General features: G+C 37.7%; 1 protein-coding gene across 1 annotated transcript in view; it reads left to right on the top strand.

The window, feature by feature from the left end:
• Positions 1–13,677, top strand: part of RTF1 (RTF1 homolog, Paf1/RNA polymerase II complex component) — a 29,399-nt gene extending 15,722 nt beyond the window's left edge. The window contains 13 exon segments of the mRNA XM_030274317.4: positions 1,217–1,328; positions 2,166–2,301; positions 2,866–3,043; positions 3,941–4,023; positions 4,362–4,449; positions 4,534–4,641; positions 5,213–5,290; positions 6,542–6,663; positions 7,035–7,092; positions 7,677–7,754; positions 8,814–8,909; positions 9,195–9,306; positions 10,920–13,677. Of these exon segments, the coding sequence (XP_030130177.4) occupies positions 1,217–1,328; positions 2,166–2,301; positions 2,866–3,043; positions 3,941–4,023; positions 4,362–4,449; positions 4,534–4,641; positions 5,213–5,290; positions 6,542–6,663; positions 7,035–7,092; positions 7,677–7,754; positions 8,814–8,909; positions 9,195–9,306; positions 10,920–11,026 (1,356 nt within the window). The 3' untranslated portion in view covers positions 11,027–13,677.
• The last annotated feature ends 1,828 nt before the right edge of the window (positions 13,678–15,505 follow it).

Consider the following 15,505-nt stretch of genomic DNA (forward strand, 5'->3'; position numbering starts at 1 on the left):
CCTACATGCTCTTCTTGAAAAGTTTGAGAGAGCTGACCAAAAACTGCTCAACTGTCATATTAATTATTTTGCATGTACATACATACAGTGGCAAAGATGCTGTTCTTGCAGGGATGTCAAGGAAAAGCTTGAATGCCAGGAGGAGCAGAAGTAGTTCTATAGGTTTTCCACCTCTAGTGAAAAGAGGACAACACTAGTTTTTGGGGCCAGGCCTATGTAACTGAACTGTATAGATCCTGCCATTAACATAATTGAGTCAGGGCAGATAGGCTCCCAGAGTGGGGTGGCATTCATCTTGCCTAACTTCAGCCATCTACGAACCAGTTCATTGTTTACACTTTCTGTTGCCTGTTTTGTGCAATGGAATAGGGGGTCTTCAGCTGACAATTCGCTCTGTTATTTTCTAGTGAAACCAATTTTTAACACCTGAAATCAAATTGGGTGAAATGAGTTTTCCCTTAGGCACAAGTTGAGTGGAATGAATCACATTTCCCTGCTCCCTCAACTCCATAGATATACGTGTGTGTATACTTGTAATACGCAAAATGTACTTGCAAATACATATATGCATCTGTAAAAGGATCTTATTTAGAGTTCTTTTACAGTGCCTTGAAGAAATTACTTCAACTTAGCTGAAATGACTCTTTTATACTTATTATAGAGGTTGCTTTCTCTATAGAGATAGGTCTTTTAGAAATGGAAAACAGAAGAAGACTTTAAACATTTAAGATTTTAATACATCTTGCAGATTTTACAAGCAACTTTATTTCTGCTTTAAGTATTTTTTAACATAACTTTTTTCTTTGCTACTAAATGAAAACTAGTGCTTTGATTTGGCCTTGCAGAAGCAGCGAATGAGAAAACTATTCATCCAGTGTTTCCTCATTACATGTTAGTTGCCAAATTATTTCTGCTTTATTTCTCTAGTCATTTTTTAACTTAAAGGAGGAATTTTGAGACTAAGACTTAGTAGCAGAAATAGTGAACTATAAATATGTTCATTGTTTTTGATATGAAGCAGAATGAAGAGATATGCTCCAGATTGATTTCTCTCTCTAGCTTCCATAAAAATGAACTGAAGAAAAGTGATTTCAAAAAGGAGTATGTTAGTAATTTCTATTTGAAAAATTTTCAAAGTATGCAAACAAATCTTTGTTTTGATGCTTTTCAGCTTATGGATTGATGGTATTGAGGGATTTTCTGTATATGTTTTTAGGTCATGTCACATAACAAAGAGCGGAGATCAAAGCGGGATGAAAAACTAGACAAGAAATCTCAGGCAATGGAGGAGCTAAAAGCAGAAAGAGAGAAAAGGAAGAACAGAACAGGTATGAAAGGATGTTGCTCTTGCTACAGTTTTTGAGGCATTATTGCAGTTTTCTGATAGCACTACTTCCTGTTTCAAATTAATGCAACAATCCTACACCTTGGAGTGAATTAATTCCATGTCTGTGTTTTCTTTGGTCTTTGCCCAACATTACCTGCTAGGGTGGTGCTTGGCAATTTACCACTGATGGAATATTCCTCACCCCTACCCCTCCCTAGAGTGGTCTAAAACTAGAATTTTCATTGCATTCCACTGAATGGCTCTTAGTGAGGTTTAGTTAATGTTCTGAATTGGTTACTTAGATTCAGGCTTTTAATCTCTGAATCATTCAAACTCCTACTTATTGTACTTGTGATACCCTGTCTACATTTGCTTGTTTCTTCAATGGCGCATCATCTTGTCCATCTTGCCACTGACTTTTGATGCAACCATTTTTTTTACTCTACTGGGTTTTATTGTAATCCTCTCCAAACATGAGGTTTTTATCTTTTTCCTTGAAAAATAACCATGAGCTTTCTGATCATAATGGTTTTTTTCTTGTATATCCAGTTGTTACACTTATCTTGAGTTACTATGTGCAGTCAAGCTGGGAGACTGAAAATAAGCACAACTGAGGTTTAGTATGATTTTAAATACTTTGTGTATGTGCAAAGAGAGGAGTCTGTGAAGTGCACAGCTTACTAGTGGATTTGAACATGTGCCACCTGTATCTAGTGTAAAATTAATACCTGTCTGCCTCTTGGATTTTTTTCAAAGCAATTAAGGTTCAGCTCTTATAGGGAAGCATTTCATAAAATATTTATAGCTTGCTTTTCCTTGTTCTTGGTCCTTCCCCCAGCTGAATTGCTTGCAAAAAAACAGCCATTAAAAACTAGTGAAGTATACTCTGATGATGAAGAGGAGGAGGAGGATGATAAGTCTAGTGAGAAAAGTGATCGCTCATCCAGATCATCATCCTCTGACGAAGAGGAAGAGTAAGTAATAAACATTGGGCTATGATTACTTGTAAGTATTACTTCAAAAATACTGATCTACTTGGGGTAGACACATGCTGGTTTGGAGATTTGTTTGGAGCAGTTCAGTGTCTCTGAAGTCTTTTTGCCTCTGGGCACAATGGCATTGCTCAGATTTGAGTCCTTGGCACTATATCATGGTTCAGGGGACTTTTTACCTTGGGTGGGTTTGCAACTTCAGTTCCCAGCTGTCAGGTTTAGCCCAAATTACACTATTGTTTACTGATCTGTTTGGTCCTGCAATTCAGCAACTTATCTTAAAGCATTAGTTCTATAAAATTGCCTTGGTGTGTGTCTTTCTGCTTTCTGGTAGCAGGGGCAGTGTTTAATAAGTCTAGGACTTCATGTTAAGCTTTTTCATGAGTGCTAAATTCACACATCTACAGTCAACTAGTGCATGATGAATTATTCCTTTTACTGGTAATTTAAATAGTGCTCATGCTGCACCTTACTTAGGACCCCCTTTTTGGGTTTTGATTATGTCTCTACTTTTTTCTTTATTCCCTCTCACCATTCTCAAATCAGGAAAGAAGAAATTCCTCCCAAGTCCCAGCCAGTGTCCTTGCCTGAAGAACTGAACCGAGTACGGTTGTCGCGGCACAAGCTGGAACGCTGGTGTCACATGCCCTTCTTCGCCAAGACAGTCACTGGCTGCTTCGTCCGCATTGGCATCGGCAATCACAACAGCAAACCTGTTTATCGGGTGAGTGTAGCTCTGAGGGATTTAGTTCTTTTTTGTGTGCTGTAATAAAATATTTGCAGCTTATCAGGTGTCAGGTACCGGTGACTGTTTGACTGACAAAAAAAGATTGCTTATAACCAGAAAATGTAATTGCTGCCAAAGAGGTAGAGGAGACTGGTTTAAGAATAAATAAATCTATGTGACCACCTAGAGGAGGAGATAAATTTAGTGAGAGAGAGGGAGCACTAACAAAGCCTGATCTTCCAGTTTTGGTTCATGTTGTATTGCAAACTAGAGTTGTAGACTCTGCTTCGACCAAGTAAGGATGAGTAAGATTCGTTCCTTATTTCTTGGACTGTTCTCAAGTTATTGTGTGGTCTTGACTCTTTTTTTACAAAGTTTCTAGTACACCCCTGTGCTTCCAGAAGAGACTGTCACTGAGAACAGTTTTGTTTTTCTGTTTCATTGTTGTAATCATGGGATACAGTAATAGTCTCTAAAATTACCTTAAAAAGGCCCCCAGAAGGGCTGTGTTTAGTATCTGAGCAGCAATAGTGTATTTCATTTGAAACATATGTTGACCCAAACCAACTTTATTTGAGAAGGAAGTAGGAAAGGTAGGAGAGTGTACACTATTTGGTCAGGAAGGCAGAGCTGAGAAGATATAAAAACTGCATCAGGCATTCAGATGGTATCATTTATTCATTCAAAAATTGTGTATGAAGCAACTCATTCAGTACCTGATAATGTATACTGAACAGTCTTGCTTTTCCTTGATCTGGTTAGAATTGTTAGCTAGATTAAGGTTTTTTATTTCTAGTGAAAAGGCTTGAATATTCCGGATACATTCCAGGAATATGAAAAAAAACCAAGAAACTCTTGCGTCCTTCTTCTCATGTGTTTTACTCTGTGATACAGGTTGCTGAAATAACTGGTGTGGTAGAGACTGCAAAGGTTTACCAGCTTGGTGGCACACGGACAAACAAAGGACTACAGTTGCGGTAAGATACTAAAGGAATCCTCTTTAGTTCATAAATCAGTGTCCTTTTCATAGCAAATAATGGTCTGTGTGGGATTTGGAGGTAAGAACTGAAAAGTAGACTGAGCCTTGTCATACTAGTTAATGCTACAGTGTTTGGGTTGGGTTTATTTGGTATTTTTTTTCCTCCTTGTGTGTAATGGAAATTATAAAATACCCCAAAAATTTCATGCAGGGAGTGATGATTATGTTGACATGTGGTTGTTTATTTTTGTACTTCTTTAATCAAATTAAATATATAGATCCAATGTCACCACTTTACACCATCACAAGGGGATGTTTTACATTGTATTGTTGCAGGCATGGCAGTGATTCACGTGTGTTTCGCTTGGAGTTTGTCTCAAATCAGGAATTTACTGAAAGTGAATTTATGAAGTGGAAGGAAGCAGTAAGTATGCCAGACTTTAGTTTCTTCTTAGCAGCCTTCTGCCAAGCATACTTTAAGTGAAAAGTAACTCTGTCTTGTGTTTAGATGTTCTCTGCTGGGATGCAGCTACCCACACTAGATGAGATAAACAAGAAGGAAGTGTCCATCAAAGAAGCCCTCAACTACAAGTTTAATGATCAGGACATTGAAGAGGTAAAATGGTGCATTATAATGAAGCTGAGTCAGTACTTAAAAGTGATAGGAATTCATGCAGTAGCAGTTACAAAGCAAAATGATCATGTTATTTGCTTTCCAAGAAGAAAGTAAAAGGCTCAAAAAGAAGTTTCATAATTGGATAAAGTAGCTTGGTGATCCTGCTGTTGATTTGTGTTCACTCCTATTCTTCATCGTTTGTGCCCTGTTATCTCCTCTTGAACTTGTGTTGCATATCTCTGAACTCCTGAGTATGGCAACCTAGCTCTCAAGTTCTGAAAATCTTGACAGCATCATGGTAGTTGCATTTATCACAGGTTTTGCAGTCTTGTTCTTGCTTGGTACTGACCAAAGGTGATTAGCTGCAGGATTTTGTAGGTAGTGAGGAGAATGGAGCTTTAACTCATTACCAAAGGCACAAACTAGAAAACAGAACCATCAGAGCATATGTCAAATTCAGTGGCAATAAATAAATTTCTTAGGTGATACTCTTCTGTTGCTTCTAATGTTCAAGTACTGAAATAGAGATTTCGTATTTGCATATTCATGTTGTTTCCTCTGCATCTTACAGATTGTGAAAGAGAAGGAAAGGTTCAGAAAAGCACCTCCAAATTATGCCATGAAGAAAACTCAGCTATTAAAGGAGAAGGTGAGAGATGAGATGATGCCTGAAAGTCATCACTTAATGCAGTCTTTGATTTCAAAGAACTGGAGCTCATCTGGATTGGCAGAGGTCAGCAGTGGGCTCAACTGTGAGCCTACTGTGCAGCTGAAAGGTGGTTCTCAAGGTTCATTGCTGGGATCAGAACACTCAGAATCCAGTCAGCTATTGCACTCCTGTTTTTTTAGTTTAAATTGTTGGCAATTGCCCCTATCTCTTCTTGTGTCCATTAAACAAGGTCTTAGACTGGTTTGCCTCAGAAACTTTTCCTTTTTTCTTATTTTTTTCTTGTTTTGCTTTTTTTTGGTCCATTTTGTTTGGTTTTTTTTTTTGTTTTGGTTTGGTTTTGTTTGGTTTTGTTTTTAGAGTATTTTGTAATGTTTGGAAGTTGATTTCATTTTCTCATTTTAAGACAGGAATAGCAGAAGTTGTGTTATATTGTTTACTCAGAGGTAACTGAATTGTCACTTTATGCCTGGTAATTTCTATTGAAAAAAAAGAAGTGACTGAAAGGTTTACTTGCCACAAACTGTTTTTACCTGTATTCTTCCTGGAACAAGTAGACCTAACAGTGCATAAAAGCCAAAGCCAAGAAGTGAAGAAAACAAGCAGTCTTAAGTATCTCTGAAGTTAGGACTGCACAAATAGAACCAAAATTTGTTTGTCTTTCTCGAGACGTTAAAGCTTCATATACAGTAAAACCCAAGAGTTTGTAATAATATACATTTCTTGGTTCCTTGGTTTAACTGTATTTTTGTGGTCACTATTTCACTACACACTAACACGTAAATTATTAGGTTCCCGTCACAGGAGTGCGGTTGCTTTCTGTTGTCACCAGGTGGCAGAACAAGCTGTTGTCGTGCCTCGGGACTCTCCGCTCCCTGAAGTAAATGGCAACTGGCAGCTGTGGAAATAATTCCTCTCCTGATGTGCTAAATGGGGATGTTAAATTTTAATAAAACTTGTAACTTAAATCATCTAACTGACCTGTCCTCCTCATGCTGGGAATAGTGTTCCTACATCCTCCTTAGTGTAAGGGTTTTCGGAGTTCTTCAGAATAAGAAATCCAGTTTTGCCTTGCGCTCTAAAGAAAGTGTAGCTCTGTTGTACTCTTACCATGCAGGGAAGAACATTCACGACTGGAGTAGGGTTGGCTGACTGATTCATGGATATAGCCATTGTCTCTCTGAGTAATTCTGGGTAGAGAGTAGTGCCTAATGAGTTACTTTTTGGTTGAAGGCTATGGCTGAGGATTTGGGGGACCAAGATAAGGCCAAGCAGATTCAAGATCAGCTTAATGAACTTGAAGAGAGAGCAGAGGCTCTGGATCGTCAACGAACAAAAAATATTTCTGCAATCAGGTACGAAGCAGATACTGTGAATTTTCTTTCTTAAATAGTATCAAACAATATTTAAAAAAGAAACTAATGCATTAATGAATTAACTGGAGGATTTTGTTTCTTTTTTTCCAGTACAGTGTGTTAATGTATATTGTAATGGCTCTGTTAGTGCCTGTCTATCTTCACTTTCTTGTATCTGTCTTGCAGTTAAAACTGTCAAAAATGTAAACTCTCTTCTGTATACCCCAGGGGGCAGTTGTGTTGCAATAAGAGTAATTTGTGGTCAGGATGAAGCTGCAAGAATGCTTTCAGCTGTTTTGCTGTGTAGGGACTGATAAATGACAGTCACTTTCTTTTTCTTTCCCACACCCTCCTTTTTTTCCATTTTGCAGTTACATCAACCAGAGAAATAGAGAGTGGAATATCGTTGAGTCTGAGAAGGCTCTTGTGGTAAATAGTGCTGAATTAATACTTTTCTACAAGTAGAGATGAAATGATGCAAAGAGGGATAATTGCATGGCAAAATCACTAATTTTTTTAAATTATCTGTAAAATCTTTCATATAGGAAAATGACATGATTTGAAAGCACATTGCTTTATCCTTTTGCTCAATTCAGTTATCAGCAGATTAGTCACTATAAGAGTGACTTAATGCTTTTTGTATGGGAAATAAAATAAGTCTCCTCATAAAGGAGACTTCAGATAATAAAACAGTGAAGGAGATACTGGGTTCTTTGTAGTTATATTTTTATTGAGGAGGAGTTAAGGTTGTTAACAAATGCGTAAGCATTAACCGTCCTTAGAGTTGTGTGCCTATTTTCTGTTGTTGCATGCAATAAGGATAGTTTTGTCCTGTGATGCAGAGGATGGTGGGTGCATTAAAATCTCTCTTATCTCTAATGTTGTTTTCTGGTTTTTCTCTTATCTTGGTAGTGTATATAGCAGATGAGTAATTGCATGGATGGGGGGTGTGGGAGGATTTAAAAGAGTGCAAGTTGCAAACTCTGTAAAACTATGTGCTATTTCTTCTCCAGGCTGAAAGTCACAGCATGAAAAACCAACAAATGGACCCCTTTACTAGGCGGCAGTGCAAGCCCACAATAGTGTCTAATGTGAGTGTAAGACTTAAGTTCAGTTGAGGCAATTTGTTGAAAAACAGAAACCAGTGTAATGCAGAATGTAGGAACAAAAATTACCGACTGTGCCATATGCTATTAACGCCCTGAATGCCAGTGTGAGATACAGCTGAGTGAGATCCTGGTCCCTCTTCTTTTTTAAAGCAAAGTGTGAAGGACATAAGTGATGTGGGTATGTACTGCAAAAGCAACCATGATTGAGACTCCTGTCGTGAGTTCATCTGTGTCAAATTACTCAGATCTAGTTAGCTCTGGGAATACAGTTTGCTTTAGGTGTGAGTTTCACTTTTAATTTGCTGAAAGTTTCCTGAAAGATCAGTTAAAGATGAGAGGAGAATAAACATTTTGGGCCTGTGATGAATGAAATAGTTAAACACAAACCTCCCATGTGATACTGTGGCAAAACCTTCTACTGCAGTCCCTCCATATATAAGTAATGAGTAACAAGGTGATCACCTCCTCCTTCTAAGTAATCTGGCCTTGTTGAAGTCTATTCTGGAATAGTATGTGGTTCTGGTGTAGGTACCTAAAGAAATAACTGCTCAGGTTGGCTTTCATCAGTCTCCACAAACCAGCAAGGAAATAAAAGGAAAGTTATATTGCAGGGCTTGAATTAAATATTTCTGAAATACTTCTTTAGTAGAGAAGAATTGTAACTGAATAGCTTTATTATGCTAGAAAACTATTAGGTAAAGAAAATAATCTTTTATAGATTTCTTATCTGTGTTTCAGCCAGAACTGTAAACTGAAAGCAAATACATATTACAGTGGTATTAAGAGTAGTCACAGAACCGTATAATCAGGAAATGTATTTCTGTTTTCTTTCAGAAGATGATTTGTAGTTTGTTATTGTCAGATAATGTCAGGAGGATTTCAGTAGCCTTCTGAGATTCTGAAAGTTGGGTGAACAAATATACAGTCTCTTAAGGTTTTAGATTCATGGATATGAACACTGTTTTAACAAAATGTAGTTCAAGCTTTTATAAATTTAAATGCAGTAATTTTTTATTTTTGCCTAATATTTCACCTTTGCAGTCCAGAGATCCTGCTGTCCAAGCTGCCATCCTTGCCCAGCTAAATGCAAAATATGGATCTGGTGTGTTACCAGATGCTCCAAAGGACATAAATAAGGTAAGTTTCCATTTTGGTCTCTGTTATGTTCCTCACCGTTTTGCTCTATGAAGCTTGTGAGTAATAGCAGGTGTGCGTACTTCAATTCTAGAACAGTGTATCCTGTACAGATTTATCACAAAAAAGCAATAGATTTTTGGTTAATGGAAAAAGAAATTTAAGTTGCTCTAGCAGTATGAAAGCTACACTAAATATGTTTATGACAGAAGAGGGGGAAAAAACATTTTTATCTCTGTTTGTATGGCCAGATAAGGTTTGGAGACTTACCTGTAGTTTTCACTTCAGGGTCAAGGAAAAGATAAAGATGTGAACTCTAAATCAGCTAGTGACCTCTCAGAAGATCTTTTCAAAGTGCATGACTTTGATGTAAAGATTGATCTTCAGGTTCCCAGTTCAGGTAGGTGTTCCCATCTGAGTTTGGGGATGTGATTGTCCAGCCCATTTTGATAGAACTTACTTCTTCCAGAATAATTATTTCAAAAATTTTGGTGGGCTTTTGAAAATGGGAGTAAGGACTCTGTTTACCATCTTGGCATGTATCTTGAGCTGAGGAGGAGGGGCTGTGTGATAGTGACATCCATTGAGAAAACAAGAACAGCTGGATTGTGTTAGACTAAAAGCCTGCATATCCCCTTATCATTGATTTGAAGCCTAGGAAGAGAAAGAGATAATGAGTGGGCTTTAATATGCTCTTTGAGTCTGTATTATCTATGACTTGCATAATCTTTGGGGGAAAGATGGGTGTTATATTTAATAAGTGTTGGCAGCTACCTTGATACATACTTTTTTAATTTGTCTAATAATTTTCAACAACAGATAAGCTGTTCTGTGTGTCTATGTGTTCTGTTCTGTCCGCTGTGCTCATACTGTGGGAATAAGGTATTATTACTTGATTTTGAACGTGCTGCTTTACCAAGTTGCTGTTCCCTAACTCAGACTTTGCAGATGGTATTGAAGCTAAATTTTAGGGGAATGAAAACACTGACCAGTGAGTGAAGATAATAGACACAAACTTGCAGGCTCTTCCTCCTTTTTATCTTGGCTTTGACAGCTGGAGATGTGTGACAAGAACAGTTGTGTATCATAGGATCATTTTGATTTAAAAAAACCCTCAAGATTATCGAGTCCAACCATTAACTCAACATTCACAAATCCACCACTAAAACAGGTCCCCATGTGCCACAGCTACACCTCTTTTAAATGCCTCCAGGGATGGTGACTTAACCACTTCACTGTGCAACCTGTTCTGATACTTGATAATCCTCTTGGTGAAGAAATTTCTCCTAATATCCAGTCCAAACCTCCCTAGTGCAATTTGAAGCTATTTTCTTGTGTCCTATAAAGTTGTTTTCCAGTGGGAGGAGTATACCAGTGCAATGTGACACACAAGTTTTAGTATTTCTTTCATTAGTTGAAGGCAGTTTCTTGGAGGACGGTAATTTAGTAAGTACTGTAAGAATGCACAAAGACAAACCTTCTCAAGAAGCAAGAGCAGGAGAAGTTTTTCCAAACTAGATCAACATGAAAACTCTGCATGTAAGACTAGAGAATGAGGCAGAAGTTCAAGAACAAGAGACTTCGTGTAACAGCTAGTGAGTTACAAACTTGAGAGTTAGCAAGCAGATGAGGGTTAGGCACTGAAGGACACTGGAGAGAGAAGTATGAGGAATGCAGTTTTCCTTAGACAGTCCTTAGCAGTCTCCTTGCTTAACAGAAGAATCTGGAGACTGATAAAAATGTGTGTTGTAGACATGGAATGTTTGACTTTTTCTGCTTACTATCTGTCTCTGGATTAACAGCTGGATTAACATACAGAGTCAAAATTGTATGTGCTTGCATCTATGAATATAAGCTCCCCGATACTGCCTGTATTATTAACTGAAGTTCTAAGCTGATGTGTACTAGAGAAGCCAAACATGATTTTGTGGTGAAGTTGTCAGCAAAAACAATAAGTAAAAATGTATCGTTTGCCTGTAGTTTTTGTCCTTACTCTTTTCTTGTCCCCAACAGAATCTAAGGCACTGGCCATCACCTCCAAGGCTCCTCCAGCAAAAGATGGTGCCCCTCGGCGATCATTGAACTTGGAGGACTACAAAAAGAGACGGGGGCTTATTTGAGCATGCCCGCTCTGCTGCTTCTGATCCTGCATGCTCCATGATGATGTCCTACTTTTTCTTCCTCCCTTTTTCAGTTTTCCCTTCTGGGTTGGAGCAGCAATGGAGCTGGGAAAAGACTCTTTAAAACTGCCAGTCATCTGTAACATAAACCATTCAACTATTTACTGTATAGACCTCCCTTCTTGCCCTTCCCTCTGCTCCCCTCACAAATGTGGATCTGTGCTATTTGGGGTTTTCCCATTTCTTTTAGTTTGAGTTTTGTTTTTATTTTGTTGATGCAGCTCGTTGGTCCACTCTGTGTTCAGTATTAGCCTGAGGTCTGGATTTCCATAGGAATCTCTTGGCAGTCGCAGAATCAGCACTTGGTGATCTCCCCTTACATACCACCACCAGGCACAGTGAATAAACATTGGCGCAAGACCTTTGTGGCCAGAAGGTCATCTGCACTTTCTCCCTCTTCTTCTTCCTCCTTCATCCTAGCTTTGGAGAAGGGAATCTTCAAAAACTGGCCTAGGTTCAAAGTGTAAATTTTTTTGGGAGGGTTGTGTGACTTTTTTTCAGGTGTTTTTTATCATTTTTAAGCTGCAGTACTATTTGTATCCGTCTGTCACAGTTCTTTACGGCTGTTTGAATTTCTACCAGCTGTATTTGAGCATCTGAAATTGCAAGAAAGAAACTCATTAAATGTGATTCTTCTTACTAAAATGGCTTGGCTGATATAGCTATTTAACTTTATGTTCTCTTTTTTAATTACACTTAACCGATGAGAAAGAGGTACACAGCTCTTAATGTGGGACTTGTCATCTATAGCACATCCAGACTCTACAGCTGTCACTGGGTGAAGTAGCTTTTTATGGGGTGATCCTGGGGAGCTCATTTGGTTGGGCTTTAGTTTCTTCTCCAAGCCTTCAATATTACATATTTGTTAAGTTATCGTGTCTTCATGGACTCCAGCTTACTTTGTTTCTTGCTTTCTGAACCATTTAAATGGGGCTTCTATCAATAAACAATAATTTTTTTAAAAATCACATTCTATGGAAGGGGAAGGACATAATAGAAAGATCAGTGGGTAATATGAGAGGTAGATGATGGACATTCTTCATATATAAACTGGTACAAGTGAAGTGCAACACAAGCACAAGAATTATATGGCTTTATGGAATATTTGACTAGGCACAAATTGACAGCTAAATTATCACTCAGGTGTAAAAAAGAAAAAAATCAAATGTAAATATAAGTGACATTTAACAAAGAACTTTTCTGAGCAAGATACAACTGACTATATGAAACTAAGAACTAAATTAAAAGAGAAGTCTAAAAGGTTAGAGACCCTCGTTCAGGTAAGCGTGTAAGCACGTGTGTGTTCCTACTCAGGCCAGTACATATATAACAACTTAAGCACTGAACTGGATAGGAATGTTTCTGAGGGACTCTAAAGAGGGAAAATGCAGTGCTCTTCTTGTGTCAGAGCACTGCTGTTTTTCTGAAATCATACACTGGTTATCTTAAAACCTGTGTTTGATACTTTCTTGTTTGATTTTTATTGAAAATTTAATCTAGTTCTTACTTAACTTTCTCTTCCTTTTTTTTAACAGTAGCTTTAAAGAAACATCATGTAATGTGTGCAGATTGATTCTATGAACTGTGTATAAAAAGAAAATCAACGTATGAAGCCTACCATGTAAACAAATAAATATAAATATTTCAGTACTTATTTACTGAATAGTCCATAGTTCTAGAACATGTGGATTATTCTGTAAATATGTAATCATAGACTACTTTATTTGGTGGCCTATTTTAGCAGCTTCTCTGGAGTTACAGTAGGCTGTCACATATACATACCTATAACTTTTTAAGATTTGATTTATGGGATGTACCATCATAACTTCATAGGAAACGTGATTCACTGTGTAGATAAGCATTTGATATGATTTGATTTTTTTCAACAGCTAAAGTGATTTGTGATAAAAAAAGTAGAAAATTTACTTTGCAATAGACAGTTTTAAAAATAATCACTCTCTAACGGTTTGCAGAAATAATTGCCAAATCAAACAGTTCAGGCACTGATTTTTCCCACAGAAATGCCTCAGAGCTCTGAGATGCAGTGACAAGTGGTCTCTAAAGGTAAACTTAACCCAAATACAGTATTTTTAATATGCTTGGCCTTGATGTATTAGTTTTAGTTAACTTCTACATTTGGTAATGCAAGACTATCTGTAAAACACCAAGATGTGGCTGAGACCCATACAGTGTTGCAAGTAACTTCAGTAGACAAAACTGAAAGAAAACATGGGAGATGCAGTGAGTTTGGAATGCCAATCTGAATGATGGACTATGTCCTAGTTATCTGCAACCTTCTCAAAATCTCTGGGTTTTACTAAAATTCTGTTTTTCAGAGAAGGCAACCATCAGTAAATTATGCAAACCTCTTATATTGAGAATAAGACATGAAGAAAGTACTCTTGAATAGTTACATAATTGTATGAAAGCTGTAATCTTTTTTTCCTTTAAGTGCATGTAAAGGTGAGTGACTACACCTCCCACTTGTTAGAGAGGGAGAGATTTGTTTACTTTGTTTCATTGGTGTCCTAGCATAGTTCATCACAATTGTACAGACTTATATAAATAAACTTGGTTTGTTGGTTTAATAAGGTTGATTGTTTATCCCTTGATCTGAGGTGCTAAGGGTTTCCTATCTGGATCTTGTTTTTTCAGAAACTGACACTTCATTTATCTCTGGACTATTATATTGAATACTCATATTGTAAAATAATGAAAAGTAAGTCCTCTTTCTTTGCAAGAGCAGCTGTTGACTCTTGGATCACTCTCTAACATCTGGAGTTGGTCCTTATCACTAGACTCAAATGGAGCCTCTTGGAAGGTTAGATTGCTTGCACCTCTGTTCCATCTCACTTAAAACACAGACTTTGTTGGTCTGGTAGAAATCCAGTCTACTTTTGTAATCAAAAATGCTAAATCATATAGCTGAACTTAAAAGAAGCTACTGAGTAAGGTGAAGCATGGTTTCCTAGGGGTTCTCAGTGTGAGGATGAGACACAATAGACAAAATTTGAAACAAGCTAAGTTCTGTCAAGATGTAATATTTTAAAAAATTACCTTTAGGACAGTTAAACAGTGCACTATGTTGCATGAGATATTTTTCTGTCTCTTTTGGATGTTTTCAAGAGAATGCTAAATTAAGGCATGAATAATATAATCCAATTTGTATCTTACCCAGCTTTGAGATGGAGCGTGGATTGGGGATCACCCTGAGCTCTTTTCTGATCTGAGTTAATGTATGAGTCTATAAGTAATTTTATACTTTCTCCAGTTTTGTCTGTCTTCTCTGCAAGTACTGCCTCCTCCCCATCCCCCTTTCACAACATGCAGAGTAATTCAGCACCCGGAATTTGTCTTACAGACATGGTGACATAGGATGAGCAGTGCAGGATTTCCCAGTACACATCTTTTCTGAGACTCCCTGGTTGTGGACACCTATAGGATTCCTGCGAGGGCTGTCTGTGAAATAAAATTATCCCTAGAGATTAACCACTGAGCAGGCTGGAAGTTTGAGGCAAAAGCTGTAACAGATTTGCTTAGCAAAGTGCTAGTTTGCTGTGAGTTGTAAATTAGGTGCTTAGGCTACTGATACATATGCAGTCTTACTTTCAGTACAGTAGCTTGATCTTTTAGAGGGGAATACTTAAGTAGCCAAACAAATATGGTTGTTTTTTTTTTAATCTGGAACTCGCTGGTTTTACCTTACCACCATCATCAATTGCTTCAGATTTTAGATCACCTCTCACACTCAGTAGCTGAAGGAATCTCAAATGAGCAATTTGTTAAGTCTGTTGTGTGTGGAATTACCTGAGTAAAAAACCCAAACAAAACCCAGCCACCAACGTAGGTTTCTGCTTGGTTAGTTGGACTGTGGGGCTAGTAAACATGGAGAGTTGTAGTGGTAATATCTTAAACTTCTAGAGCACTATGGAAAGCCAGCCATTCAGTACTCACCTGGGGGGTCTTTATGCCTTGATATCTGTCAAGATGTTAAAGGGTCCTGTGGCCCAACTGTCAGGCCATAACAGGTAGGCATTATCCACATAACTCCAGCATTTGGAGACTTGACTCTTTATTTAGCATACTTTTTTCTACTGGGAAGAAGCAGTATTCAGCTAAGAGAATGAGCAGTTAAAGAAGGTAAATTAAAGTAGGAACTTTTCAGAAATAGCAGAAATAGAGTAACAGAAGGCAGGGTGAGTATTGATAGTACTTTGGATAATGTATCTGGTATTTTATATGGGACTGCATGTAGACTGTGTCTGATTTTTGGGTTCCCCAGTTCAAGGAAGATTTCAGCCACCTGAAATAAATTTAGTGAAAGGCCCCCGAGATGGTAATGAATTAGGGCTTGTTCAGTTTCTTCCAAGAGGTCATGACAAGCACTGCAATAGTGTATTATGGCTGTTAGTAACAGGC

This window comes from Taeniopygia guttata, chromosome 5 (genome assembly GCF_048771995.1).
Source record: "Taeniopygia guttata chromosome 5, bTaeGut7.mat, whole genome shotgun sequence".
NCBI lineage: Eukaryota > Metazoa > Chordata > Aves > Passeriformes > Estrildidae > Taeniopygia > Taeniopygia guttata.